Source organism: Podarcis tiliguerta, assembly GCF_965153285.1.
Source record: "Podarcis tiliguerta genome assembly, chromosome: 5".
In the NCBI taxonomy this organism is placed as follows: Eukaryota; Metazoa; Chordata; class Lepidosauria; order Squamata; family Lacertidae; genus Podarcis; species Podarcis tiliguerta.
Window position 1 is genome coordinate 36,889,671 of NC_139538.1, and position 14,351 is coordinate 36,904,021.

Sequence of the window (14,351 nt, forward strand, 5' to 3'; positions counted from 1 at the left end):
GGGTACCTTTACCTTTACCTTATAGGACAATGTGCCATCAATCTGCTTCTTTTCTTGATTATGTAGAGAGGTTCACATTATAAACATGTTATGGGGAATAATGGTGCCCCATCTATGCCGCACCTCTTAATACAATATTTGTAAAATATATTATTAACTGAACTATTGTTGCATAATCCCTGTGCCATTATTATTTATCCATTAGGAGTAAAACTTCTAGATATCATATCATAGTATTTGTTTGCCCTGTTATGCCTGGCTGCATTAAGAAGTCCTACATCCGTTAGGTGTTTTTTTGCAACAGGATCTGTCTCATGTTGAAAGCAAACATGGAAATATTCTACAACACATGATGTTTCAGCCAGCTCTCTTCCAGAAAAGACCCACTACCAACCTATACAGTGGCCAACATCTGAGCTGAAACCAGATTTATTTAGCTTCAGTCAGGTCCCAATATTGGAGCATCCTGGATAATGCAAGGTTGCCAACTTTACCAGTCTGGCCAGTAAACTGTTCTGTCAGATAAACAGCATTGGGTTCTGAGAAGCCAGTAAACTTCAGATTCTGACAGGCAGCACACATTTCTATCAGGCAGCCAGCAATTTCTATCAGATTTAACCCAATTTCTGACAGGCAGCCAGCAATTTCTATCAGATTTAACCCATAAGTCATGTCACCAAGATTTGCTCTGGCTCTAGCCCCGATCCACCCCATTCATCTTGGCTCTGCTCCTAAAATGTCTCTGCTCCTCAGTGGTGTGCAGTGATATTTTTAAATAGAGGAACAGTTAGGGCCAGAGGCACCAACTTGTGAAGGCAGTTGGGGCAGTCTGTTGACGTTGCATGTGTTGCACCTCCCTCCCTAAGCTGGACAGAAGCTTCCTTGGCTTTGGGAAGGAGGTGCCCCATACTTGAATACTCTAATTTACCAGGAACATTTTGGGAACTAGCCTAGTCCCCCTAGGCCACTGACCACACGCCACTGATACCTTCTTACTACTGTGAAGTTTTTACCAAAATATGCTTTAAAATAGAGCTTTGTGGGTATCAGGGTGGAAGAATGTGGGGTATACAGGCTGAATTATCAGGATGTGAGAGCCTGCTCATGCCTAGAAAACCACCACTACCTATTCTAGCACAGGGTTGCCTCGTACCTCCTTTCCTTCTTACCACCAGTTCAGGGAGTGGCACTACATGTCACCTTCCTCCTCTTCAGCCTCAGTTTTGCTCTTGCAGAAGAAGAGGAACAAGTAAGATGGAGTGTGGACTCTGTCTCTCATGAGGAGATTTCACCCCTCAGTGCAGACACTCAGTGCAGTTCAGCATTCATTTTATGTTTAGACCTCATTTAGCTCTGTATATAGTTGTGTATTATAGTTGCTGCTAGAATAAAGAAGATATTCTACAGAGCTGCTCTCCGAGTCGTTTATGCTCTGCTATACTCTGCTGTGCGACGACTGTCTTCTTGTGGAAGTGAATCCGGTGCTCACAACTCTAAGCTGTGAGTCCACAGCACTTTGACCTGTTCCTGTGCAGAAGGTGGTCTCTGGAAGTGCTACCCAGCTCGCCTAGCCCAGTCGGGGCTGAAGTGGATGAGTCCAGTCCGTGACACTGGCTCAAGGGCGATGCTGATATCTCATTGGCTCTGGCTTCACATACTATTGGTCTACCTGCCTTCTGCCCTGTGAGTCCTAAAGAGCAATAACAACCACTATGTACAAATAACTCATTCTCCAAGTGCCAATTCTTATGTAGCCAAAATGCCACCATCTGTGCACAAGACAGAGGTATCAGAAAGCTCGGGGGAGCCAAAACAACCCAGTGAGGACAGAGAGAAAATGAGGATGAAGGGAGAAGTGGGAAGTAGGAGCTGCCTGGCTCCTGAACATGCAGAGTCCGTAAGGCAAAATTAGGTTACGGGTCTCACTTCTTAGAAGGCTAGGCACCAATTCTTACTGTTATGTTTGCCATATAATGCTTGTAAATAACATAACCATTACACGTTAAGTGTGCTTGCTTGGTTATTTAATTGGTTATCAAAGCAAAGATAACATTTAATGGAAAGAGCTTTGTTGCAATATGAATGGATTAACTGTGAATGGAAGAAATCTTATCACATGGCAAGCTTGTGGGCTGGTAATGATGTCTCAACAGGCCACGTAAATTGGTATCTGAGCCTTTCTTACACACAAGAAGATGAGGGTTGTATTATGCTGCATTTGGCTTGCTTGACACCACAACAAGCTTGCCATTATTTGATATAATTAGTTCTGTGTCAAAAAAAAAAATCCTCCCACCTTTTTGTAAAGTGTTCTCCAACAATTAATGAGGAAAGAAATTGCTTTTGAAAATTATCAAAGCAATTAAGGCAGTGACTTGCCCCATATCACCCAAGGAGTTCATGCCTGACGAGGGATTTGAAACTAGGCCTCTCATTCCAGCAATCTAACTAGGGAAACCCACAAGATCATTGATACACTCTAGCCCTCTTCATAAGTTATGTCCCCAGTACCCATGTGTGTTGCACATAGACATCCACAGTGAATATGTTTCAGAAGAATGGGTCGACCACTCCATAAATCTTGTTAGTAGATCATCCCTGTGACCAGCAACTATCCAGCAGTTTAACTTTAGTTCAAAAGATGGTCTATAAGAAAGCTATATATATCATTGTGAGATCTCTTGACATGGAGGCACCTGGTGGAATCATTCCAAGAGACATGCCACAGATACCTATTGTTTCTAGTGCAGTTGGGTTATGTCCCGCCCGCCCCCCCCCCCGCCCCCCATGAAACATTTTCCTCTTGTCCGTCCGTCCCCTCATTGACAGCATCCAGTGAAAGAAATGGCAAGTTCAGTATATAATATACAGTGGTACCTCGGGTTACAGACGCTTCAGGTTACAGACTCCACTAACCCAGAAATAGTACCTAGGGTTAAGAACTTTGCTTCAGGATGAGAACAGAAATTGTGCTCTGGCGGCACGGCGGCAGCAGGAGGCCCCATTAGCTAAAGTGGTGCTTCAGGTTAAGAACAGTTTCAGGTTAAGAACGGACCTCCGGAACGAATTAAGTACGTAACCAGAGGTACCACTGTATCCTTTTCTGAGCACCGCAGCATCATCCTCCAAGGAGGCTGAGAAATAAGTTACATTAAAGAATCTCTCCTTCACAATGCGTTCAGCAGAGGATTGGTGATGAGATAACATGTGTATACTGGGTTGGATCCACACTAAGGCTGCAATCCTAACCCCACTTACCTGGAAATTAGACCCATTGGATTCAATAGGACCTGAGCAAATATTGTTAGATTGCACTGTAAAGTACACAAGTCCCATTGAAATCAATATAAAGAGTTATTCATGAACAACTTAAGTCCCATTGATTTTAGTGGTAACAAAACACCACTTGCTTGGTCTGGATTCAACCTACTGTATCTAAGCACCACTCCAGAACACTGAAGAAAATGAGCTATCTGTTATATGTTAATCATGCAGAGTGTGTTGTTCCACCTGAGCCTTTATGCTATTCCCAATACATTGCTACTTTATTATGTTCTTATTATCATTCCAAAGTGTTTGTCTGCTGCTTTCTGCTGGCAAGCTCTTATTACTACACTGTACATGTCTTGGCAGTTTTATTTCTTCCCTACCTGTACGATTTTTTCCGTCTTTAAAAAAAGCATTTGTTTCCTTTGCCTATCTCAGGGCAAGTAATGTGCAAATATCACCTCTAGGGTTGCTGCATTAGAAGTCAGAAACAGTGGTGCATGTCCTGGATATGAAAGGTTCTCCTGCAACTTCTTCACCATATATGTGCACCCAGGTCTAACCATTGCTTGCTGAAGAATCTTCTGCTTTTCCATGTTTTGCTGGTAAGTTCTCGTTTATTTTGAAATGCATCATATGAAAATTAGACAACAAGAACAATGAGAAATATAGATGGGAGATTAATTACTTTGGTTTATATTTATTAATATGGAAAAAGATGGATTTTGATTACCCATCACATAATATTTTTTAATTTTTTAGAGAGAGAAATATGGTCTTTCTGTTGAGTGGTTTGAGTCAGGGCAGTGCATTATTCTCTGATAATGAATGTGGCCATTTCAAGAGGGTGCATAAAGGTCTGAGCATGCTGTGACAAAAGCAGAAATGTTTTCATCTCTTTCACCAGAAAATGGAAGGAACCATTTTATTTTCTTAAATAATACTTGTAGGAATAAACAAATATATAAATAGCAACATCCTATTTATGCTTACAGAGAAGTCCCACTGAGCTCATTGAGACTCACTCCCAATGAGAAAGTGTGCATCAGATTGCAGCTTTAGTGTAATACATTGATGTTGCATAAAAAGACAGTATAATCAAAGACGTGAAATATGCCTACCACAAAGGGGTGTTAAGCACTACAAGGTCTATAGTTATTATGTGCCATGTTCCAAGAAGAAGGTGTTCAGATTTTGGAGCTGTAAGCTAGTCTATGCTTCCAGGTGTCATAAGAAAGCTGCAGAGATAGTGCAGGATAGCACACACCCCGGAAATGATCTCTTTCAGCTTCTGCCTTCTGGAAGAAGGTACAGGGTTATAAAGACTAGAACTAGCCGCCTGAGAAACAGTTTTTATCCAAATGCGATTTTGGTTTAAAATGCAGTGTAAGGTAGTCTCTGTAGGAGTATATTGTATTTAATTATGGGGTATCAGAGTTTTTAGGGGGTTAACCAGGCTGGGATAGTTGGGATAGCAGGCTTGTTGGCTTTTGAATGTCTGACGTAGATTTTTTCAATTTCATTGTTCTGTATGGGACAATGACAAAGACTCTCCTCCCTGGAAGAGAGGGGAGTGGTTGTGGGCGGGAGCCCGAGCACCGCCCCTAGCAGGGGGCGTTAGCCCCCTGCCTCTCCCATTCAACTGGCTGGCGCCCACGCCCATCAGCGGGCACCCAACCAGGTGCCACCGAGGGGGCGTGTTCTGCAGCCTATATGCTGCGGCGCCAGCCCTCCCCTCAGCCTCATTCTCCATCGTACCGTCGAGAGTCACCCACCCTCCACTCCCTTTTAGCTCAGGGTCTAAGCTTTTCCTTGGCCTTGCTATGGACCTTAGGTTGGTCGCCCTGGTTGTCCGAGGGGCCTGGTAGGAATTTTTCCATTTGGCATTAGGCCTTTTGGTTTTTTCACCTACCTCTTAGCAATCGTCACAACTTTCGTGATCCTAAATCTGCCCAATCAGCACCAAAGAGAAGCTTTTCAGTCACGGTATGCTCCAAAACTAAGCATTTAGAGACACTGAAAACACAATGTGCTTCAGTGTTTTGTTTTTTGTTTTTATTAGATTTTATAAACAGGGGTCATAGGAATAATAAATGGTATAATTAAAAAGACCAAGTCTTCTAATGTCATCTGTACATTGCAAAAACAGCATAATAAATTTGCAATAATATCTACAACATAGGATTCATTATTAGTGATCAATGTGCAAGTCCTTGGTTTAAATAAACCAAGTGGATTGGATGGATTAAATAAAAACAGCAAATGGAAACAGGATAGAACTACTCAGCTCTGTTTAAAGCTTCCTATCTTTGTTATTATTATTATTTGGTTAGGAATAAAAGAGGGGGAAAGAGGGGGGAAATGGTAAGTAGGGTGGGTCTGAGTGGTTATGCTTCTATTCTTCTACAATGTGCTTCAGTTTCAAGAGAATGGTGTGCAAGTTCAGTTGTGTACAATGGAACATCGTGGAAAACACAAGACAGCTCAAAAGAAGGTAGTTGAGCACTCCAAATCATGTGTCCATGCATGTTCTCAGAAATTATCTAATTCAAAGGCAACACATGGAGGTCTGCATTAATTGTTGCAATGCAGTCCTAATTGTTGTTGTTGTTGTAAAATGGTAATATCATTGTATAATCTTAGAAGGCTGCATGTGAGTGTGAGGAAGCATGGCTTTGAGTACGATGAAAGAACCCTGCAGACTGCAGAGTGTTAGAGTCATGCTTATAAGAAAGAGAACCCTTGGCCACCTAGCAGTGATAAGGGAAGATCAAGACCCCACCCCCACTAAAGAAATTCTGAAATGCCCCAAAAATGAGGAAGAAAAATGGAAATCCCTTTTCACAGAACACAGAGAAATTTGAGAGTTTGGCAGGATGTTGCAACATGTACTTCCATATCTGGCTTTCAGAAAGCAAACTGAAGAAAAAAGTAATTGGCTTGAATTACACACACACACACATTGATTTTCAAGATAAGAATACAAATATAAAGAAAAAAGTAAACATATAACCAAGGTTATTGACTGAAACATTGGTGTAGGTGAGCACGTAATGCAGTATTATTATAAATGTCCTCTCAATTATTATTTATTATTATTTTAAGAATGGTATGGTTATGACTCGACTGCACCGATAACAAAAAGGAAGTTGGACAATCACCATGTGTGCATGATTATGAAGTCCATATAAATTTGGCTGTTTCTGACAGAGAGATGCACATATTTTGGTCTATGATAAAGGGATACCCTGTTGCAGCTTTAAGTTGAATGTTATCTTTGCAGAGATTTCAATAAACAAGTCGTTCTTATACGAAGATTGTATAGACAGATTTTCTAATTCCTTCCAATTAGAAGGACTAGTGGCAATTAATAAAAATGTCAACAGATAGAATATGCTTGTTTAATCCTTGATTCCCACCCCACCCCCACCCAGCAAAAGTTCTGGAGCACAATGAATTGATTTTTGCAGTATTCTTCACCCATTTCTGTATGTCTCACTATCCAAAATGCTTATAAGTGTGAGCACTTCCACCATAAATGGAAATAAGTTCCTTTTCTGTCAGATCCATGCCAGCACTTGATGTTTATAGTCAATGTAAATGTCTGAGTCCAGCAACATCTGGAAAACCATAGGTTTCACATCCCTGATATTACATTTCTGCATCACATTCCACAAGAAAATGTCTCAAAGTGATTTACGAATTCATAAAATACCACACAGTTTGGCAATCATTTAAAAACCATGCCTACAGAAGAAATACAACAGAACAAGATTTCTCCATCAACAATAATTATAATAATAATGAACTCCACGAAACAGGTCAAAAGTCTTACGGCACTACATTCCAAGTGAATGACCCAAAGTCTGGGCAAAAAGCCAGGCACCTAAAAGCTGGCAATGATGGTTCCAAGCATGTTTTCCTGAAGACAACATTCCACACTCCCTAAAAGGGAGCAAAAGAAGCACATGCAAATATGCACTGGAAGAAAATGATAATTTATCTCACTTCTTTTTAGCATCCTGATTTTGAGTATAGCAGAGTAGTGAATATTCACTGAAAAGGGATTAATCTGCAAAATTACCCTGACACGCCTTTTGAACAGGCCTTTCCTTCCCCAAAATGATGCTTTAATGACAATCAGATGCTTCCGAGAATATTAAATTATTCATGCTGTTTAGAGTCTGCAGCCTTCTTCCGACAGCTCATCGCTTGAAACGACACCACTGCTGTTGGCTGAAGCATTGCAGCTGAAAGTTTCTACTGTGATAGGCAAAGCCGAGAAGGAGTGGATAACATTTATTAAGCAGCCAGCACTGAGATCAGCATCTTGGCTGAGGAGAGCTTTGCAAACTCCACTCAGCCACTTGTCTTGCAATGATAAATAGATCTTCTCTGCAGAAGGAGCAGTGCTTAATCAGTTCCAACCCCTTTGACGGCAAAAATGATCTTCTGGATGGAAAAAATGGATGTTGTGGGAAAGACAGAAGAGTCATTCCTTGTCTTTTGCAAACTAGAGGGTGTTCCAAGGTACCAACATAGAGAGGGTGCTACCTTTTGATTTTATTTTTTAATCAGTCAGACATGTTTGGAGAGATTGCAACTGAATTCAGTAAAGTCTCCAGTTTCTGAGGAGCTGAGGCTGAAGACATGGAGCAACACCCAAGATGCTAACCTATGGTATATGAATTCTAGCTGCTGCCTCTCCTGAAGTCTCCTGCAGACACAGCTGGGCTAAAGTACTGTAGGGCATCTGTTGAAGACATTGGGCTCACGATGATCTATGGCTCGTTCAGGGCGTTCTCAAAATAGCCGCACAAGCAAGCTGGCTGACACAATCTCAGCACATCAGAGTTTGGGAAGAAGGGACATTCATTTTCTCCTGAAAACTGTATTACCCTCCCAAAATTGGAGGACGGCATTTTGTTTTTCTTTCTAACTTTGAACAATTACTAACTAATTTTATTCATCTGCCATCCATCTCTGATATTGCTGCAGCAGAGACCTGACATGGGCTTCCTATTCACCTCATTTCTGCTTCCATATTATGACAGAGACACTAATCACCGATAAAGAAGAAAGAGCTCCCATAAATAATTTTATCCCATCAGCATCCTGTCTGCAACAGAAGAGAAAGCCTGGTGCTTGGGAGGGGAATCAATTCAGACTTTGGTTCATTTTCTGAATGCAGCCCCACTGGGAACACTGAATTCAGCAGTAACAATGGAGTCTACTCAGCAACATGAGGAGGGTTCTTTAAGTGGCCCAGGAAAAGAATCCCCTTAGGCGGGCAAGGGAATCTAGGAAATAGTGGTAAGAGGGCATCTATATTTATTTTTTGAATTTTACCATGAATAACGCTGCTGCATCCTGGAGTGTCTGCTAATTATCTCCCTAGAATTTGCAGGTCTTTCCAGGATTTTTGCTGGATTTCAGATCTTTTGCCATAGTTTGCATGTATAGTGAGTAGCTTTGCACCCTTAGGAATTGGATGGGATGGGATGGGAAAGGAAAGGAAAACCCAACCAAATGCAAGCTGCAATCTTATATACACTTACTTGGGAGTAAGCTCCACTGAAAATAATGAGACATATAGGATTGTATTGTCAACCACTAACCCAAGGTTGATGAAGCCTTCAGATGCTGCTGGATTACAACATCCAACATTCCTGGCCATTGGCCATGTTTGACTGAGGCTGGCAAGAGTCCAACAACATTTGGAGGGCCACAGCTTTCACACCCCTGCTTGAACCATTCTTTTTAACCATATATTTTTCCAGGAGACTGAAATAATTCATTCATGCTGTAAACAAGGCTCCTCATCCCACATCTCCATTGCAACCCTACAGAATCTGTTAATATGGCACAACCTTCTGCTAAGAAGGATGGCAATCACCTATTGTTAAGGTTTTGAAAAGCAAGAGTGCAACATGTGTATGTGTGTGTGAAGAAGAGTAAAGGTACGACTAATATTTATTATGTTTTTTATTAAGATCAAAAGTTGGAGAATCAGTCAACATGCTGAAGGAGAGCCAGATGTACCTATGTATCTTCTTTTTGCTTGCATTTGGGATATTGTATGAGTTCTCCCTAGAACCTGGTTGCTTCTTTTCCTGCAAACCTGTTGCTAAACAACTTGTGATGCCCCAAGATGTCCTCTCTCAGGGGAGAAGTATCATCTTTCTGGAGACAACTGACCATCTACAGCCTCCACCACTGGTTTTATGCTCTGTCGAATCTGCTGCTAGAATCTATTCAGACAGACCCATCTTTTTTTTTATGCAAGGGCTGAACAATAGCACAATGACAGATTTCAAGTTGACTTCCCCTTCGCTGTCTTTCTTATCGGCTATGAAGAATGTTTTCCTTTCCCCCCTGGAGATGGACATTTTGTTCCAAGACACACCTCTGTTCCAGTGGTACCATCAGGTGAGAGAGAAAGAGGTATCGTTTTCTGGTGGGATGCATTAATTGCAAAGTTAGTTGTAAAATATTTTTGGTGACAAATATCAATCCCCCTTTTAAAAATGCAAACTGTTTACTGGTGACTTTATCAGTGCAAAGGAAAAGAAATTGTTAACTGCCTTTTCCTTCCAAGACACTGAAATGTACTTGTATGCTTAAATTTAGTAATGTTTGGTGAAGATGCAACTTCAAAGCATGTTTTATTATATCCTTTGGTTCATTTTACCGTATACAGCACAGTATTAGTAATCACCATGCATGGCAATCAGCCCAGGTAGTGAGGAGAATTCGGGAGAAAGAGTCAATATGATGAAAAAGAACAAACCATCATATACAGTGGTACCTCAGGTTAAGAACTTAATTCATTCTGGAGGTCTGTTCTTAACCTGAAACTGTTCTTAACCTTAAGCACCACTTTAGCTAATGGGGCCTCCCTCTGCTGCCGTGCCGCTGCTGCATGATTTCTGTTCTCATCCTGAAGCAAAGTTCTTAACCCAAGGTACTATTTCTGGGTTAGCGGAGTCTGTAACCTGAAGCGTCTGTAACCTAAAGCATCTGTAACCCAAGGTACCACTGTATTACACTTGCACTGGGCTTCAGAGTTTCAAATTCACAATTTCTGTTTTCCAGAAATTCTGAATAAACTGGCTACAGTGGTACCTGATTACAGACGCTTCAGGTTACAGACTCCGCTAGCCCAGAAATAGTACCTCGGGTTAAGAACTTTGCTTCAGGATGAGAACAGAAATTGTGCTCCAGTGGCAGGAGGCCCCATTAGCAAAAGTGGTGCTTTGGGTTAAGAACAGTTTCAGGTTAAGAACGAACCTCTGGAACAAATTAAGTTCATAACCAGAGGTACCACTGTAGTACTATTCAGCATGTTAAAAATTGATGTTTTCCTTTTACACTAAATATATGCCAATGCAGCTCAGTATTGTTTGACTGGCAGCATTTCTCCAGGGTCTCAGGCAGAAGTTTTGCTCATTTGAACTGGAGATAGTGGGAATTAAACCTGGGGTGTTCAACAGGCAAAACATGATGTCTGTGGTCTACTGCTGGGCTCTGCTCCCACCCACAGGTTAAGTGGCTTCTGCAGGAGCTGAGATACTGATTGATGCAGTGAACCCACTGATACGTTCAGGCCCTACACTTTCTCAGGTATGCCTGCATAGAGGTGAGGTCTTTTCTAGTGGGAAGTCACATCCAGAATTTGAACCTAGGCTCACATACATGTGACACCTGAGCTGTTCCAGTAGTGGTAATATTGCAGACATTGAAAGGAAGTAAGGAGTATGTCTTAGGAGCTAGGGGCTGTCCCTTGATTCTATGTCCATTTTTAACCCTGCAGGTGAATGCAACACAGGAGAAGAACTGGGTCTATATTATCTCTGATGCAATCAGGCTTGCAATGGTGTGGAAATACGGTGGGACTTATATGGACACAGATGTCATTTCCATCCGACCCATCCCAGTGGCCAACTTCTTGGCAGCCCAGTCTTCCCAGTTCTCCAGCAATGGGATCCTTGGTTTTCAGCGTCATCACTGGTTCCTCTGGGACTGCATGATAGATTTTGTTCAGCACTACAATGGAGCCATCTGGGGACATCAGGGACCTTATTTAATCACAAGGATGCTAAAGAAGCTGTGCAACCTCACAGATTTCAATAATGTGGAGGATCAGACATGTCACAACATTTCCTTCTTGCACCCCCAGCGCTTCTATCCCATCCCCTACACACTGTGGCATAAGTACTATGAAGTGTGGGATTCAAAGCCAGACTTCAATGAGTCCTACGCTTTGCACCTGTGGAACTTCATGAACAGGAAAGAGAAGAGAAATGTGACCATTGGGAGCAATTTCCTGGTGGAAAACCTGTTCAGAACACATTGCCCTACTACTTACCAGAGTCTTATTCAAGCTGCACAAAGAAGCAAACAGATATCTCAAAATAAAACTAGCCCATTGTGGTAAAGCAAAAGGAGGATATGTTACCATATGCAATACTTATCCTATTAGGCGTATAATTTAGGAACCTCGGACTCCCAAGCAGATCACCTTCCACTGCAAGATGATTTTTAATATTCTCAGGGGGGATGGAAATCAGAGAATTGCAGACTTGTAAAGGGCCCTGAATGAAAAGCATCTCAAAGAATTTCATCTAAAGCATCCCTGACAAATGGCCATCCAACCTCTGCTTAAAAACCTCCAAAGAAGTAGCGTTCACCACTCTCTGAGGCAGGGGGGTATGAAGTAGGGGGTGGAGGGGGCGGGCCACCCCGGGTGCCACTCTGGAGGGGGTGACAAGATGGCCCCTGCCTCCCCCCAGCTGTAGAGTGGCCGAGGGGGCGCGCAGTCAGTATGGACTCTGCTTGTGCGGCGTCCGTACGGGCTGCCTCTCCCATGGTGACCGTACAGGCTGCTGTGCATGTGCACTCTGTACAGAATGCCACACATGCACACTCAGTACAGGATGCCACTCGCGTGGCACTCCGTACAGCCACCGCACGCACATGGCAGCCCATACGGAGTGCACATGTGCGGCAACCCATACGGTCACCGCACGTGCGTACTCCGTACGGGATGCCGCACATGCATACTCTGTACGGACATCGTGCGTGCGTCACCAGGCAGTTCGCCCCGCTCCTCGGCGTCCCGCCCCAGGTGCCGGAGTGGGTTTTTCTGCCACTGCTCTGAGGGAGTCCATTCCACTGTTGAACAGTTCTTACCATCAACAAGTTTTTTTTTTGAAGTTGAGGTAGAATCTTCTTTCTTGTAACTTGAATCCATTGGTTTGAATCCTACCCTCCAAAGCGGGTGGGAGGGGGGACTTGCTCCATCTTCCATGTCATAGGCCTTACGATGTTTGAAGAAGGCTATCATATTTCCTCTCAGTCTCCTCTTATTCAAGCAAAGCATACCCAACTCCTTCATCCATTCCTCATAATGGGAAAATAACTTGAGAGAGATTAGAATGTCATGGTTTGGCAGCAATGCCACCTGGGGGAAACTCCATAATAGCTGAATAAATAATAAAATAAATGGCTATAGATGGAATAATAATTGCCATTTCCTACATAATTCTATCTTTTGCTACTGCCACTGAAGTCAGGCAGATTTTTGTTAAAAACAACGTCTATAGCCCTGTTGATACACATCGTGCTAAAATGCTATGTGTTTGTCTTGGTGATGGATACTATGTTGTGCATCTGTTTGCATCTGCTTTTCATTATTCTGTGGTTGATATAATAAATAAAGCTGTAACAAATAAAGAAGACTGTTTTCCAGGGCAATCCTGTACATATCTAATTTAGAAGTAAGCTCCGTTGAATTCAATGGAGCTTATGTCCAAATAATACAGGATTTCAACCTTCGGTATGTATGCAGGATTATTGGGTCTTGACACAATGAATAAATAAGCTACACCATTACCAGACAGTAATGAATGATGGTCTTTGTCCTGCTATTCTTATATGTATTGTTCTTCATTTGACCCTCCTGCCTCCTTTTTAATAGATAAGCTACAGTCAACTGTCTGGTAATGGTGTAGCTTATTTATATACCATATTTATATGACAATTTGATTGCATGCAGAAATAGGTGTCTACTAACTTCTGAACTTAACTACATATATTATCCTCTTCAACTTTCCCAGTAACTTTTTGTGGGGGGGGGGGAGAGGCCTTTCCTTGCTATGACAGGCACTCAATACACCACTTATTAAGGGGCACTGAAAGGACAAGGACAAAGACATTTCGTTTTGTCCATAAGATTCATGGAGAATCATGCAACCCTGTGCTGGCCTCATTTAAGGACAAGGATGGGGAGGTGGATAAGCCATTGCTTGTCAGGCATATGATTGTGCTTTACCTACTGCAAAACAAGTTGCTATTTAAGCTGCTGCATCTTGAGACAATTTATGGTAACTGAGCAGACTAGAATGCCCCCAATCCATCAAGGATCAGATGCAAAGTTCTGTTTGGTTTTGCAAACTGCAGTTTGGGCAAGGGTAAATGACATGGCCAGAGGAACCAAGCAAAGGAAACCCAGATAAAATGTATTACATATGTAAGTAAGTTGGTTGATTTCATGTCACCAAAACTCTTATTGAAAGAGAACTTACAGCACAATCCAATACATATCTGCTCCAAGGTCAGTCCCATGGCTGAGATCAATGGGGCTTACTCCCAGAGAGAGAACTGCAGCTGTAGTCTTGCATTTTTATGCACATATTAGTGAAAATAACATAGAAAAATGCTTTACATTAGAGGAAACCAGCTTGCAAAAATGTATATACAGTGGTACCTCTGGTTACGTACTTAAATTGTTCCGGAGATCCGTTCTTAACCTGAAACTGTTCTTAACCTGAGGCACCACTTTAGATAATGGGGCCTCCCACTACTGCCGTGCCACCGGAGCATGATTTCTGTTCTCACCCTGAAGCAAAGTTCTTAACCCGAGGTACTATTTCTGGGTTAGCGGAGTCTGCAACCTGAAGCGTATGTAACCTGAAGCGTATGTAACCCGAGGTACCACTGTATTAGGCAAAATCATATACAAAAGTGTGTCTTATCAGGAGAAATCCATGACCAAATGCTGATCAATTACCTTGAGGACTTTT

At 42.2% G+C, this 14,351-nt stretch overlaps 1 protein-coding gene across 2 annotated transcripts; it reads left to right on the forward strand.

Annotated features, from left to right (window-relative positions):
* The first annotated feature begins 3,775 nt into the window (after positions 1–3,775).
* On the forward strand, positions 3,776–11,711 carry A4GNT (alpha-1,4-N-acetylglucosaminyltransferase). Of its 2 annotated transcripts, none has more exons than XM_083443366.1 (3): positions 3,776–3,872; positions 9,261–9,696; positions 11,081–11,711. In XM_083443366.1, exons 2-3 carry the CDS (start codon positions 9,286–9,288, stop codon positions 11,702–11,704), a joined length of 1,035 nt encoding a protein of 344 aa, XP_083299492.1. In that variant the 5' UTR covers positions 3,776–3,872; positions 9,261–9,285; the 3' UTR covers positions 11,705–11,711. The 2 variants fall into 2 exon arrangements, with proteins under 2 accessions (XP_083299492.1, XP_083299493.1); XM_083443367.1 differs by lacking the exon at positions 3,776–3,872 and adding an exon at positions 8,523–8,580.
* The last annotated feature ends 2,640 nt before the right edge of the window (positions 11,712–14,351 follow it).

Excerpts from the sequence above, each read along its gene's own strand:
- A4GNT (XM_083443366.1), top strand. The coding sequence starts at position 9,286 with ATGCTGAAGGAGAGCCAGATGTACCTATGTATCTTCTTTTTGCTTGCA. Across the intron at positions 9,697-11,080 it reads TGTTCCAGTGGTACCATCAG|GTGAATGCAACACAGGAGAA; the intron begins GTGAGAGAGAAA and ends TTAACCCTGCAG.